Raw genomic sequence first — 16,442 nt, 5'->3', positions numbered from 1 at the left:
GCGAAACTCCTCACCGTCAGGTGAAAAGAAGCAGCTGGTGACTCCACATGTATCGGAGGAGGCATGTGGTAGTCTGCAGCCCTCCCCGGATCGGCAGAGGGTTGAATGAATTATTTGTCGTCCATGCTTGACAACCGACTTTACGTTCACCTCAAACTTGAAATAGTTATATGTGTCGACAATTTGAACATCCTCGCCATGTATAAGGCTAGCTTTTGACTTGTCACTATTTTTCCTAAAAATCAATAGTTAGTTATTAGTCTTTGCTATGCTTAGGTCGAGGAAGCTGTTATCACACCATGTAACAAAGGCGGGAAGGGCACAACCGTGATCTGACTCTGAGCCCTGGAGAAGAGAGAACAGGGCAGTGTCGTCAGAGAACGTCACCAAGATAGCTAGCCTCTTGAGAAGACAGCTGCAGGACTTCGCAAGAGGGCAGCTATGCATACCTGTGGCTATGTTACTACCGACAGTTGTGCATCTCTTTATTGATAAGACACAATAAAATAACGTGTTTTCCCTGGAGGATGGGAGAAGACCCGAAATCAGTGGAGCTCTATTGTGCGGGCGGTAATGGTCAGAAATCCAGCGGGAGCAGGATTAAGAAAACAAGTCCCGAGCGGGGCTCTATACTGTACCACAATACAAATACGATTTACGCAGACGCGACATATCTTTTTTTCCCTTGCAACACAGCTTTTGCTGAGTGCGACTTATAATCCGGTGCGACTTGTAGTCCAGGAAATGCGGTACCCATATTATCTTAATGAACACTGTTTTTGCATGAGACAGAACGTTATCCATTTCTTTCTCTTGTTTCTTTCTCTTTCTTTTGAATATGGTGAATTGTGTAGCTCCACAGGGCGTCCTGTCTGGACAGACTTGGAGACCAGACTGCGATGGTGAGTCATTTACATATCAGTATCATTGAAGTACAGGTCAGTTTTATGGATGCACATGTAAAGGGGGTTTTGGGAATAGAGTAACAGCGTCCTCCCTGTAGATCTTTTTACTCAATACAGTACAATGAAAATCAATGATCTTGTCAAGGTTTTAGTTTTATTTTTTTTTCTTCAGGTAAAAGTCTGAATGAGACATAGACATGTAGTATATAATAATTAACATATAAAAACTAACTAATCACTGGAACTCATTTAGCAAATGTTTATCTAAATACTCCTTGAATATGCATTAATAAAAATTCAGTCGAGCTGAAATGTGGATCAGTCATGAATGAATAAAGCGGGCAAACCTGAAGACAATCTGTAATTAACAGATTAAAGCGGCCTGTCCAGGGTGTCTCCCCGCCTGCCGCCCAATGATTGCTGGGATAGGCTCCAGCATCCCCGCGACCCTGAGAGCAGGATAAGCTGTTTGGATAATGGATGGAATGGATGGGTTAGAGTAGCCCATTGAATAATTGTACCCTAGGTAATCTTAAAGCGACAGTAGACAAGTTTTCAACCCCCCCCCCCCCAGCATTGTTTGCGCCGCTGTCTTAAAGACAACCAGATCGCTTTCCATTTATTAGCGGCCTGGCTACTATCCAAAGCAAGAAACAACCCTAAGACTCCCAATTTGAACTAGACACCCCGACCTCAGTGCTCTGATAAAGGCAGAGTAAAACATCCGATACAACTCTGGAGCTCTTTCCATTGGGTGAACGCCCATCTGAGGTTCACTGTTGTTTTACCTCTGTTTCTATCACTCTCACTCTTCGCCTACTTTGCCTCCTCCGTCAACGGGGTTCTTTCTGTCTTGCCGGCTAGAGTTCCCACCGCACTGCCACTGCGGTTGTTCCATCGTCCGCCATTTCCACTACTGGGGATAGCTACTGATAGCTACCGGGAGGAAAAAAGCGCTGCCCTCTTCCTATTTTGGTTGCACAATGGTTGACACACTTCCTTTGTGCCGTAAATCGAGCCTTTATTTTCCCGCGAGCTTGTACCCGGTGGCAGACAGACTTGCATAGTGAAAGCGAGGCTTATAGGGAACTTAATCTAAACACTGATGGTGTCTTTATTCTATAGCCATTACACTGTGCATCAACATTTACATCATAATGATAAGTTAAAGCAAAAAAAGTTGTCTACCGCCGCTTTAGATATGCCCACATACCACCTGCTTTATTATATGAATTATTGTACTCCAGGGGGAAAGGTACTATCTCAGGACCTGTTTTTTTCTAAATTCTACTAAACAGTGGTACTGGTAAAGTGTAGGATGAAAACAAGGAGGTTTTTCATACCAGTAGAAAGAAATTTAAAACCCATCGTCAGTGTTTATTGGATGGGATTGAAATGGATGAGTAAAAATTAAGTAAAAAAAAAAAAAAAGACTTGTCAATTTGTTTTCACTTAAACAGTTTGTGATGGTACATCAGTATTCTTTAATGGTGTAGATTTATTATTATGGAGTCTTTTTAAATGTTTACTGTTAAATATTTATAATTGTGGGCGTCCGGGTGGCGTGGTGGTCCATTCCGTTTTTTTTTTATTTTCTATAAGTGTGTTATTTGTACAAATAAGATCATGATTTTAACATTCATTTTCAAATGTCCATTTTAGATTGCAGCAAATTTACAATCACGCCTGGCAAGATCCTCATTTGATAAAAACGGGTAAGTCTAATAGAGCGTTAATGTATTGTTGCATCTACACTATATGGACAAAGGTATTGGGACACACCTCTTAATCATTGAATTCAGGTGTCCAACACCAACCCTCCCAGCCAGACACCCTTGACACACCTCCCCGCACTCCACACGATGACACCAAAAACACAGTCAACGCTAGGTGAGGCCACCACCAGACCTCCCTCAGTGTTATCGGAACTGCCGGTGTGCATGGGCTAACAGTTAGCTTAGCCTGCCCCACTTCCGTGTCCTGTCAGACCGCCCTCGGTGTTTCCTCTTCGGGCGCAGCTCCGGGCAGGGCCGTGGTCCCTGGGCCCACAGGACCCTGGGATATCGAAGGGATATCCCTCCATTGAGGATATCCTCTCGCTGGATCCTTTCATCGGCAACCAAACAGAGGAACGTGCACCTCCTCAGTTGACCCCGGCTTGTTTTTGTGGGTTGCCATTTAATAGAGTAACATTTGTGCAGCTTGGCTGTTTAAAATGATCGGTTTGTGCGGGATGTCCCGTGTCAAGCAATGATGACACAGTGACGACTCCTGTGACGATTCTGTCTGAATCAGTGATTTGTTTTCACATCAGCTTCTAATATTGGCTCAGCTCACCTAGAACCTCGACGTAGTAGGTGGTACCAAAAGTACCGGGTACTATCCCCAATTTTTGCCTAATGGAAAAAAAAAAAGCGAGCAGAGTCGAGTCGAGCCAGTACCATGCAGTGGAAAAGGGCTATAAGTATGTTAGTATGTTAGTACATTAGTATGTTAGTTAGTATGTTAGAACATTAGTTGGTATGTTAGTAAGCGCTTTTCTTGCTGCTATAGCCACTCAAGGTGCACTCATACACTAGTGGTGGAGTCAACCATGCAAGGTAACAACCACTTCATTGGGAGCAGTTAGTTGTCTTCCTCAGGGACATAGACACTTTCCTGCTGGGAGGATCAAACCGGCAACCCTCCGGTAGTATGTTAGTACATTAGTTAGTTAGTGCGGTAGTTAGTACTAGGGGTGTCATGAGTCTCTAAATCCATGGTTTGATTGACTTTTGGTTTAAAGGTCACGATGTGATTATCCATTTAAACATTTTTTTCCAGCACTGACGGCTATGCTGTTGCTAGACGATCGAGTCTTGATTTGTACAGCTCAACAGATCATTGGTGTTATGCCCTAATTTACATTTTCAAATTCTTCTTTAAAAAGATAGGCTCCATGGTATCAAGTGTGGTATAACTGCCTTTTTTGGACTGTACCACACTAAGGCCATGTGGTCAAATTTAAATAATTTAAAATGCAATAACAATAATTTGTGCTTAAATCCAGCGTTCTCTGCCACCGAATGGGGTCGCATGTCTGATACTACAAACACCCCTGTTGCGCTAGTTATTTCTTTAGTGTAAGTTGAATTTTGTGGAGGTTTGGCTCTAAGTGAGGATGGAAGAGTTTCCTGTTTTCCCGGTCAAATCTACTTGTTTTTGATGCCTGTGAGGTTGTCCTTTCATATTTGTCACGTTGCCTGAGGTACCTGCATATAGCGCAGCCTACAGACTGTAGATTTTCTGTCAATAACGCGTTTGTTGTTGACATAACTCACGGGGAAGGCAACGTGTTGCCACACCGGTGACCTCAGGGAAGCAGGAGCATTTTCCAGTTCTGTTGGTTCTCCATCTTCTCCGACTCTGGCAGGGGACATGGTGTCTGCAGGTGCAGCTGCAGGCTACTGGGAAACTATGCTGCGTCTTTTTTGTTGTTGTTGGATTTTTCCCCCTTTTTCCCCCCAATTGTACTTGGCCAATTTCCCCACTCTTCCGAGCTGACCTGGTCACTGCTCCACCCCCTCTGCCGATCCCGGGAGGTCTGCAGACTACCACATGCCTCCTCCGATACATGTGGAGTCACCAGCCGCTTCCTTTCACCTGACAGTCAGGTGTTTCACCAGGGGGACGTAGCGTGTGGGAGGATCACGCTATTCCCCCCAGTTCCCCCTCCCCCCCAAACAGCCGCCCCGACCGACCAGAGGAGGCACTAGTGCAGCGACCAGGACACATACCCACATTTGGCTTCCCACCTGCAGATACGGCCAATTTTGTCTGTGGGGACGCCCGACCAAGCCGGAGGTAACACGGGGATTCAAACTGGTGATCCCCATGTTGGTAGGCAACGGAATAGACTGCCACGCCACCCGGACACCCAGCTCCTTAAGAATTTGAACTGAGCGCATGTCTGTGTATCTGCGTATATGGTAATAGTCTGCCCAATATAAAAAACATGTTTAAGAGTTCTAACTTACACAGAACAATCAGGTAATATGTCCCTTGTCCCCCACAAGCACTGTAGCTGAACACCACTTGATCTGAACTCAGAACAGTTATTAGGAAACAATTCACTGAAATTTGGGTCAATTATCCAAATTTCAGTGCGACTTCAAAGACGAAATCCTTTTCAATAGCCAATGTAGCTTACACACAACACAGCAAATAGAAAATTGAACTAAAGCACACTTAAACACATCACCGCACTCCAATACAGAACAGAAATAGCCACCCCTCAGGTGAACGTGGAGACAGGCACCTGTAAAGCAGAAGCTCACATGGTTTATGTTTGGTGTTCTCAGTTTTCAGAGTGTTGCAGAGAAGCCACACATGGAGTGTGAGGTGGAGATGGTCATGCCGCTGGTGTCGAATCCGGGCCATGTTTGCATAACTGATGAAAACCTGTACTTTCAACCACTCAATGGTTACCCGGTACGTTGTTTAATCTTCGTCTTTGTGTGGTAATCCAAATCCCACAGTATCTTTCCCATCACGTCAAATAGGGAATAAACCCTGGGGGATACACCTTGGACAGGCCACCAGTCCATCACAGGGCCCACACACACACACACACACACACACATTCACGCCTAGGGGCAATTTAGTACGGCCGATTCACCTGACCTACATGTCTTTGGACTGTGGGAGGAAACCGGAGCACCCGGAGGAAACCTACGCAGACATGGGGAGAACATGCAAACTCCACACAGAGGGACGACCTGGGACGGCCCCCAAGGTTGGACTTACCCAGGGGCTCGAACCCAGGACCTTCTTGCTGTGAAGCAACTGCACTAACCACTGCGCCACCATGACGCCCGTTATATGAACAATGAACTCAAACGTTACGTGAAGAAAAACGAAGCTTATGATGAGTTATTGTTTTAGTGGGTCTGTAACTGAGTTAATCATTTGTTTTGCTTCTGCCTATGTTGTCATTTCAGGAGCAGGTGATTCAAATCAAACTCCACAAAGTGAGACGGATCTACAAAAGACGACATGGACTCCGACCACTGGTGAGTGTCCATATCCGAGTCAGGCCAGGAGAATGAGTCTTATTCAGAACATGTCTGATGGGTCGTAGTTAGAGTTACTTCTCCTTCTTACTACTATGCAGTGTTGGTAATGCTTTAAACTATAAGCCATTCATTACACAGAAATAACCAAGTATTGGGACACATTCACAGATCACATTGTACCAAACACATATTATGAATCCTTGGTGTTGCAGGGATGAATAGTGATTAGCTGTTATCTTTGAATATAAGGTGCATATCGAATGTTGTTCTATTGTTTTTATGGTTATGTTACTCAGCAGGACATCCAATATTCACCTTATATTGAAGGAGGGGAGTGTTCTAAAAGTGGTTCCCTCAAAATTTATAAATTTATAAAGTTTCTGTAATCTGAATACTGGTATTTCAAAATATGGTGTGGGCCGAATATGGATGCTTTATTTCTATATTCTGAATATGTAACGCTGTTACATATTCACATATTTATCCATGTGGATAAAAAAAAAAGCATAATTGTGCCCAAGCACAGGTTATCAGTTGTAAAACAAGTGTTTTTGTGTTGTTCACCAAAGTATTGACACTAACTCAGAAAGTAATTTGCAACATTTTCACGGTGGTAAGATGGTGACTACCTCATGATACGATTTTGAATCTGCTCATTACACGGTCGATATTTGTCCTCCGTTCATCACCATAGGAATTGTTGATATTAAAGGAAAAGCATAGTTGATGGGGTTCTTAAGACTAACAAGACTTTATTGGTTCAATTTTCATGGCCTTTACAGCAACAAATACCTAATTCTTTCAAAAACCTTACCCTGAGTAGTCAGCGGATGAAGAGAATTTGAATTGCTAGATGAGGTTTTATGGAAATCAGCCTTTAATAACTGAACATCATTCTTCCGTAGTTCATTTGATGGACTAAATAGTGTGTGTGTGTGTGTGTGTGTGTGTACACTTACGGGCGGCTCCTCCAGGGCCTTGAGGTGTTCTGCACCGAGAACGACTCTTGCTCCGACATCTACCTGAAGTTTTACAACACGGCGGACCGAGATGAGATCTACTACTTCATCGCCACTTTCCTGGGTGAGGGCGCCAAATGCACGCAGGGACAAATCCCTTTCAAAATACAACACTGTCGCTATCTCTGCTGCAGTTTGTTGTTGTGTATGATGGCAACACCGCCGAGATTGTTTTTATTTCCGTTTCACCATGTGATTCCTCCATCTGCGCTCAGAGAACCACGTGACGGAGCACACCGCGGAGAGCTACATGCTGCAGTGGCAGCGCGGTCACATCAGCAACTATCAGTACCTGCTGCACCTCAACAACCTGGCCGACCGGAGCTGCAACGACCTGTCGCAGTACCCTGTCTTCCCCTGGGTCATCGCCGACTACACCAGCACACAGCTCGGTATGCCCCCACCACACAGACGCCATTATGAGTGGATGAGTGAAGGAGTGGAATATTGTAGTGCTGGATAATATGGAAACTGTTCCTGTGATTATCACGATAATCGTAGGAAACTTCAGACGATATGTGGTATGTGATGTAAGAAAAAATGAAACCGAGATAAGTCATGTCAGAACTTTGAACTTGAAACCTATAAAAAGAGAAATAGAAACATGTTATGGTTGCCTAAGTGTGCACACCCCTAAACTAACACTTTGTTGAAGGACCTTGTGATTTTGTTACAGCACCCAGGCTGTTTGGGTAAGAGTCCATCAGGTTGCCACATCTTGACTTTGCAATATTTTCCCATGCTTCCTTGCAAAGATGTTCTAGAGCCGTCACATTGCGAGGGCATCTCCTGTGTATGGCCCTCTTCAGATAACCCCACAGATTTTCAGTGGGATTCAGGTCCGGGCTCTAGCCGGGCCATTCCAAAACGTCGACCTACTTTCAGTGGAGCCATTCCTTTGTCGCTGTGGCTGTATGCTCTATAGGGGGGTGTAATGGTACATGTATTTGTACCGTTTTGTTCAGGGCAGGATGTTCAGTTCAGTGCGCGTTGTGATCCATGCATAACTTTTTTTATGCTCTGAGGGTCAGTCGACCAAAACTTAAGCGAATAAGGTGATACTTGACAAGATACGGTGTGCACTGTCTTCTACATTTCTGTGTGCGGAACTAAAATTGAAAGCTCAGTTTCCTCTCCGATTGCATAATGGAGCTGTAACTCAGCAACTGAATTAGCACGTTAGCTGAGGCAGCCTCGTACATATGGCGACCACAAAGCCAGAGCTTGAGGACCCTACAGACACACTTGGCCACATCTGGGGGTGGGAAGCCAGGTGTGGGTATGTGTCCTGGTCGCTGCACTAGCGTCTCCTCTGGTTGGTCGGGGAGCCTGTTCAGGGGGGAGGGGTAACTGGGGGGAATAACAGGATCTTCCCACGCGCTACGTCCCCCTGGTGAAACTCCTCACTGTCAGGTGAAAAGAAGCGGCTGGCGACTCCACATGTATGGGAGGAGGCATGTGGTAGTCTGCAGCCCTCCCCAGAGCAGCAGAGGGGGTGGAGCAGTGACCAGGACAGCTCGGAAGAGTGGGATGATTGGCCAAGTACAATTGGGGGAAAAAAGGGGGGGGGCATTACGCTGACATTAGGGGCCACAATTGCCCATCACATCACCAGAAAAGCTACCCACAATATAAATGAATGACTCATGGCTAGCTCCAAGCCTCAACGATCGATCTGGAGATACTAGGGTTTGTTGGTCCCTTTCTTCACTCCTTAGATCTGTAGGTTGGACCTCCTTGAGCGGTTTTCATTGTCTTCACAGTGCGCTTCTAAACAGCGTTGTTTGCATGTCATACGTAACCTGTCAGCCGGCGCGCCCTGATCCTCCTCGTTGCTCTCTCTTTGCTCGGCCTCCTCCAGTCTTTTTTCACTTCCCTGCAATTGCTGGTTTACACCTTTAAGAGAATCTTCAGTTTTGTCCAACCTCTCCAACGAGTCCTTTCTCATCGCCTTTATCTCAGCCAAACTCTCGACAATCGGGTTGCCAGCAACACCCGTTACCTTGTTAGCTGCGGCCGAGCCTAGCTTCCAGGTTGGTCGTTGGTTTACTCGAACCTTCATTCCTGTTGCGCCTACTTTGGTTCATTTTGACGACTGTATCAAGAAAAAGAGCAAGCTTCTGTTCTGTTCAGAAACCACGGGAAGTGATCTGTTGAATGTGGATCTACGGTCCGCGAGGTCGGTTCTGAAGCAGCTGTCATGCAGGGGGTGGAACCAGAAGCCAATAATACAGGTTTTCAAATCAAATCAAATCAATTTTATTTTTATAGCCCAATATCACAAATTACAAATTTGCCTCAGTGGGCTTAACAGCAACACAACATCCTGTCCTTAGACCCTCTCATCGGATAAGGAACAACTCCCTAAAAAAAACAAACCCCTTTAACAGGGAGAAAAAATAGGAAGAAACCTCGGGGAGAGCAACAGAGGAGGGATCTTTCTCCCAAGACGGACAGCGTGCAATGGGTGATGTGTTCACGCAAGTTACATAATACAACATTGAAAGAGGATAACAGAATTATAAGGGACATAAAATTTATGAAGAACATGATGCACAGGATGCCAAGCAGTGTCCAGATGCCATCGGAACAGTCCAGGACCCAAGCACATGTTGAAAGTTATTGAGCCCTGGTACGATGTTCCCTCTCATTTCTTTTTTAAATAATACCCAGACATAGGTATGTTTTGTTTTTGTTTTTTTAAGAAAGAAAGGTATGTGCCTTTATTGCATTCCTTCAGGAATGTCCAGGAAATGCTCAGGAAATTATGGCCAGCTTGCCACTGTGTACAAGTTTATAAAAGTGTTTATGTTTACAAGTTAAATTCATAATAAATGAAAAGAAATTTCATGTTTTGCATGTCTTTTTTTCCACTGTACCAAAAATGTACCGAATTGTGACTTTAAAACCGCGGTGCCTACCGAACCGTGGTCATTGTCATGCTGAACGATGAAATTCCTCTTCCTCTTTCAGCTTTCTAGCAGACGCCTGAAGGTTTTGCACCAAAATCGACTGGTATTTGGAGCTATGCACGATTCCCCCCACCTTGACTAAAGCCCCCGTTTCGGCTTAAGAAAAGCAGCCCCAGAGCATGATGCTGGGCAAATTAAACAGGGCAGTTTTCAAGTAGGCATGTTACTTGCCCAGTCATGTCGAAGATGATAAAACACCATCTCCTTTAACTTAACAATATCACACAACAGTACTACTTGCATTGATTAATGGAAAAACGGCCTCAACGTGTGGGAGGGAGTCAGAATCACCTCAACAGCAAAGTAAAGAAGGATCGCAGTAATGTTACCTGGTCACTGTATACTTAACACCGTATGAAATACTGGGGTGTGTCTGCATCTGTTTTCTACAAACTCTGGTTTCTAAGTTTGATTTTGCTTTAATCGTTTTTGTGGTTAGCTGTTTATTGGGCTCTCTTGTCTGTCTTGTAGATCTGATGAACGCTGCTACATTCAGAGACTTGAGCAAGCCCGTGGGAGCTCTGAACGCAGAGCGACTGGAGAGGCTGCTGGTGAGATGCTATGCTGCATTTTAAACCTAAGCATGTTGTTTGACATCACAGTGTGGTTTCTTACACACCGAGCTTCATCTGTGTCAATATTCAGTGGTTTTTCAGATGGCTCGTAGTAGAAATGTACAGGCAAAATATTACTGGCTACACATATACGTAGGTGTGGCTAGTCAGATTCAGATTCAGAACACCTTTATTATTCCACGTGGTGAAATTCGTTTGGTCCAGTGCTCCAGACATAAAGACACCATGAAGTCTACAAGGAAAACAATAGAAGATACAATAACATAACAACATAATCATCATAGTGAAACACATTTGATCACATTGAGACAGAATAAAACAATCTAGTCAGGGTTTCTGTGCACATGTTTGCCTTAACCATTCAACCCAAGACATGGGTGGGTGGTATGTCTTGAGCGCCTTGAAAATTGCTCTAACGATAAATGTATTGTTATTATTATTATTAGTTACAATGTTTTGTCTTGACAGGCCCGCTACCGAGGGATGCCCGAACCTCGTTTCATGTACGGCAGTCACTACTCATCTCCAGGCTATGTCCTGTTCTACCTGGTCAGGATGGGTATGTCTTTTCATCTGGCTTTGAGGATGGCATCAGTGCGGGGGTGGCAAGCACAGTATAAATGGAGCATTTATATTTATACAGCCTACATTCATTGTATTTATGTACTGTGTCACTAATACAGTTGTTCTGTGACATATTTGTACTTTTTCACCTTGTTAGCTCATTTCCCCAGTCATATTATGCATCTATTCAAAAACCTATGCCAAAAAAAGTCACAAAAAACTTTTTTTACTTCTTTTACATCAAAAGCTAATCGCCTTCACTTCCTCTAAAATAGCCAAGTGTTTTTGATTGCGTCACAAAGTCCAAGCGGGCAGGCAAGCTGCATTCCAACCAACGATATCATCAAATATTTTACACCATCCAATCAAATCGCATCCTTCCCTATGTTATGTCCCGCCCCAATATCCTGTTGAAAGTACGTCGCGTTACAGAGGTGAGATACGTTCTGAGTGCTGTCTCACATTGTCTTTAATTATCAAAACATGTAGTAATAGTTTTTTTTGACAGTGCCATTATCGATTCTGACATACCTGCAAAATATTAAGTAAAAGATTTATACACTGAGTATGGCTTCATGATGACCTAAGTATAGCAGTCAACACCCAGTAAATTCGGTTTTGTTTGCAAAAACAAAAACTCGGCAGTAGTCTGAGTGGGTATTTACAGACTATCATGTGACTGTATGGCTTTCTGTTTGATTCCAGCAGCTGACAGTCCAGTAAAGTACATGACAGTCGTGTTGAAGCAGATGGCAGTGTAACAATGAACCCTTTTATAGTTAACTCGGTGTGAGCCGCGCTGCAAAAGAGCCATCACTGAATGAAAGGAATATGAAACCATTTAAAAAGTGGACCGCTCCAAAACTGGGTTTCATAAATCCTGCCAGTAGAAATGTACTCGTAGGCTCAGCAATGAAAAGTCTGCTGATAGTTGCAGAAAAGAAGATGTTGCTAGCTCGTTTTGATTTTTATTTTAAGCTAAAGCATCATTGTTGGCTTCACTGTCTCTCTCTTGCAGCTCCAGAACACATGCTGTGTCTCCAGAATGGCCGCTATGACAACGCAGACCGGATGTTTAACAGGTCAGCACTCTCGTTTCCCTCAAACAGGCTGTACATTTTAAAACTTTCAAGTTTTCATACTCAGTATGTTTACCATCGTGCTCATTTCCATTGCCATCAACGTATTTAATTTCTTCTGATCAAATGTGCTCACCCGTCCATCACGACATAGCAGCATTCTAGACACAAAGGAATCGTGGTTAAAATACAGTCAGAGATGCAGTGGCTTTGACCCTTGACCTCCCTGCCATTAGTCTAAGGAGTCACTTTACTTTTGCACTCACTGCAAGTTTAAAAAGTATGGCCATTTTATTAAATGACTATTTGCTGATTTACTCACCCATGCCGCTGCGGTCATGGAAGATGAAGTGAGAGACGATTTTCAGTTTCAGAACAGTTTCACTTCATAGTTGAATGTCTGTGAATGTTCTCATTCATCCAGGTCATGCTTATCCAAATGAATTGAATCGAGTGCAACTGGACTTGGTATATACCTTTGAAGACGTTTCGCGTCTCATCCAAGAGGCTTCATCAGTTCGTGCCTTTCTGACTAGACCAAGCTAGTCTGACTGGCTGGTGATGAAACTCAGATATTTATCCTCTTTAGAGTCGTTGTCAGAGCTATTGATGTCCATGGCTCTTTTGTGTTCCGATGTTTAGCAATGCCCGTCGTTATCAGAGCTATTGATGTGCATGGCTCTTTGTGATCCGCTGTTAAGCAGCGATGGCCGTTGGGGGGTGTTAGTTTCGATTTTGTTAGTGCTCCATTCAGTGGTCATGAGTCGTTGGAGCCGTTAGTGACCGACTGTTGTTCTTGGAGGTTAAGCTTATTGAGTCTCCTGGGTAGAGATGAGAGGACGGCATTGTAAGTGGGAGATAGGTGGTGTCGCAGACCTCCTCCTCTGTTGAGGGATGGTTTTTCCAGTTTCGCATAGATGGCTTCCTTCACCCCTCTTTCAAACCATCTATCTTCCCTGTCCCAAATGTGTACGTTGCTGTCCTGGAAGGAGTGTGTCTTCTCCTTTAGGTGTAGATAGACCGCTGAGTCTTGTCCTGAGGAGTTTGGCCTTCTGTGTTGGGCCATCCGTTTGTGTAGTGGTTGTTTGGTTTCTCCTATGTATCGGTCAGTGCAATCCTCATTGCATTGCACAGCATACACCAGATTGCTTTTTTGGGTGTGTGGTACACGGTCTTTGGGATGAACCAGTCTTTGTCGGAGTGTGTTGCTGGGTTTGAAGTATACCGGGATGTGGTGTTTGTTAAAAATTCTCCTGAGTTTCTCGGAAACCCCAGAAACATACGGGATGACTATGTTATTCCTTCTGTTCCTCTTCACCTCATCGCTCACCCGGTTGGTCTTTTTGGTACGTGTTGCAGTTTTCATAGTTGAATATGAATAGTAAATGCGATTTTGCTACACGGCAAAGATAATAATAATAATAATTTTATTTATATAGCACCTTTCTAAAACAATGTTACAAAGTGCTTCACAAAAAAAAAAAAAAATAAGAAATACAGATAAAACCAGACAAGACAGGAATAAGAGTAAGATCAAATAAGAGTTAAATTAAAAACAGTAAAAATAAAAACAAATATCATACATTTGTAAAAAGATACTACATATCAAAGGTAAGCTAAATGGACCTAGTAGCCAGGGGTTGACCAATTATCGGTATCTGTGTTGGCCCCGAAAAAACCATATCAGTCGACCCCTACAAGTAGCTTCCCTGCAGTAAACCGATATGTTGCATAGGATTTATTTACTGCATCCGGTTCAACTTTATGCACCACCACACAATGATCGTCTCTGTGTCACCTAAAAATTAGTTTTAAATGTCAGTTTATCCAGTTAAATGTTTGTTTTCGATGTGATTGTGCAGGGACATTAAAATTAAGTACACCTATAAGCTGCAGTGTAGTGAAAAAGGCATGCAAGCCTGTGTTTGGTCTGCACGTTTTCACTCAAAGTTGTAGTGAAGTTGGGAAACATGACGGCAGCTTTGCAAGATGGCAGATTTGATGTGATAAGCGACCATGTTGTGTACATGTTGCAATTCACAGTATTCATTCTTTACAGCATTGCAGAGACGTGGAAGAATTGCTTAGAGGGTGCAACTGACTTCAAGGAGGTAAAGCTCTGAAAGTTCATTTTGTCAGTGAGGCAGTGCATGTCGACAGGTTCTGTCTCCCCAAAACACCCGTATGGACCACATCTCTTGTCGTTTCAGTTGATTCCAGAGTTTTACGGAAATGAGCCACGGTTCCTGGAAAACGTAATGAATCTCGATCTGGGAAGACGGCAGAATGGAAGCTTTGTCAGCGACGTTGCACTGCCACCATGGGCCTCAGGTAACAGGTGCTGTCCATCCACGGTGTTAAGAAGAGGACAGGTTGTGTCTTTTTGAAGACCGGGTTGGAAGACAATCTGAGACCGTAGTGGACTACCAATATGTCAGTAGCGAACTGTGACTCTTAAACGTTGGCCCTCTGACCCCCCCCTTCTTACTGTATCCTGTCCTATAGTAAAGCAAAAGTTACCTATGACAATTCCAGCTCTGAAACAAAAGTTAAGATGCTAGTCCAGCCTAGGCAACGCAACGAGCAGACAGCACAGAATTTATCAGCAAAACAAAAAACAACTAATTTCTGAGCAAAATGCAAATCCTCCTTACAAACAATCATCATCACACAAGCTTTGTGCGCACTTCAGCGGAATATGCTGACACCAGGAGAGGGTGCAAAATGCATGACAGCCACTCGCTCCTACCACACAAAACCAACAAAATTTCATGTAAGCCTGCACATCATGACAGCGCACACAGCCAAGCGACAGACACTTCAGAACCATGGACAGTGAACAGCGGTCATGGCATTTTGGAACCCACTGCCACAAATGATAAATAATCAATCAAATCAATAAATATATATTATTAGATTGACACTGTGGACTATTAGAATATATATGTTACGGTAAATGTGCATAATCGCTGAGTTGGTACATTTACAGATTGACCGGTAATTCTGCATAATGACCGTTTTCCCAAATAAACATTCACATATACTAAACAGTGGCAGCGGTGCCAGAATAAAGTCAGCTGGCACCGCTGCCTCTTAGGTTTTAAATAACGTACTTAACAAATTAAGCTCTGGTGTATGCCTTCCTTTGCCGATTAACTCCAACTTTTAATTAAAATTTAATCTTTCAACAATTCACAACGATGTCCTCCTCACTCGCGGTAACCTTACTCACAGCTTCCATCGTGAACCAACAGGCTAACTAGCCACCCACTAGCAGCTAGCTAGTGGGTGGAACTTGTCATAAAGTTAGTGATAACAAAGCCCACCCATTTAGAGGGAGGATATGGTGGGTCGATTTTATTGTCGTTTGAAATTACTCTCATTGAGTTACTGTCGCTCGGACCTCTGTAAAAATGAGCAGCAACTACAGAGGCAGCAAAATTCCGATAGGGAGACAAAGAGGCTTCTGTCATTTAACCCTTCACATTCCTAAACAAACTGAATAGGCAGGTGTGACGGGTTTATTTCCTCAAACATTTTGTTTATACGTTGATTGTCATTATGAACTGATAAAATCAGAACTGACCAATTTTTCAAATGATTTTCTAAGTAATATTATTTTTAGAATATCAAGATATTTTTTTCTTTTTTTTAACTATTACAGATGCAAGTGATTTTCTGCAGAAAAATAGGATGGCATTGGAGGGTCAATATGTGTCTGAACACCTTCATGAATGGATTGATCTGGTGTTTGGCTTCAAACAGAAGGGAAGCGAAGCTGTTGCAGCCCACAACGGTACAAGTCAATTTCAAATTATTGAGAGAACCTCCGCCTCCCCCCAAAAATAAATAAAAACTGGTCATAATTGTGAACTAAAATTCGTCTTGCTGATGTTTTTTTCAGTCTTTCATCCATTGACGTATGAGGGGTGCATCGACTATGACAGGTACAATAGTACAGATATTGACATGATGAACATTTAACATCTCAATTTGATGTAATTGTTGTTATAATGGTATCTATTCTCTTTCTGAGAAGCGTCGAGGATCCCGACCAAAGAATCGCCATGTTGTGTCAAATTCTGGAGTTTGGTCAGACGCCCAAACAGCTGTTCACCAGCCCGCACCCCCAGAGGATCACACCCAGGTTCCACAACATAACTCCAAGCCCCAGCATCAACACAGCCATCAGTGAGCTGTCTCCAGGTAACACTGCGAGCGCACACACACACACACACACACACACACACATTCGACAAATCAACGTAGGACCC

The 16,442-nt window shown here is 43.6% G+C and overlaps 1 protein-coding gene across 1 annotated transcript in view; it reads left to right on the top strand.

Annotated features, from left to right (window-relative positions):
- Window positions 1–16,442, top strand: part of nsmaf (neutral sphingomyelinase (N-SMase) activation associated factor) — a 36,026-nt gene that overhangs the window by 9,900 nt on the left and 9,684 nt on the right. The window contains exons 8-21 of the mRNA XM_056299028.1: window positions 855–902; window positions 2,568–2,620; window positions 5,246–5,375; window positions 5,885–5,956; window positions 6,934–7,042; window positions 7,194–7,370; window positions 10,422–10,501; window positions 10,994–11,084; window positions 12,108–12,171; window positions 14,228–14,279; window positions 14,379–14,499; window positions 15,833–15,964; window positions 16,073–16,115; window positions 16,208–16,374. Coding sequence (XP_056155003.1) covers window positions 855–902; window positions 2,568–2,620; window positions 5,246–5,375; window positions 5,885–5,956; window positions 6,934–7,042; window positions 7,194–7,370; window positions 10,422–10,501; window positions 10,994–11,084; window positions 12,108–12,171; window positions 14,228–14,279; window positions 14,379–14,499; window positions 15,833–15,964; window positions 16,073–16,115; window positions 16,208–16,374 — 1,339 coding nt within the window. The remainder of the gene's footprint in view (window positions 1–854; window positions 903–2,567; window positions 2,621–5,245; window positions 5,376–5,884; window positions 5,957–6,933; window positions 7,043–7,193; window positions 7,371–10,421; window positions 10,502–10,993; window positions 11,085–12,107; window positions 12,172–14,227; window positions 14,280–14,378; window positions 14,500–15,832; window positions 15,965–16,072; window positions 16,116–16,207; window positions 16,375–16,442) is intronic.

Source organism: Lampris incognitus, chromosome 19 (assembly GCF_029633865.1).
Source record: "Lampris incognitus isolate fLamInc1 chromosome 19, fLamInc1.hap2, whole genome shotgun sequence".
In the NCBI taxonomy this organism is placed as follows: Eukaryota; Metazoa; Chordata; class Actinopteri; order Lampriformes; family Lampridae; genus Lampris; species Lampris incognitus.
Note: the sequence above shows the minus strand (reverse complement) of the source record. Positions and strands in the feature narration are given on the sequence as shown.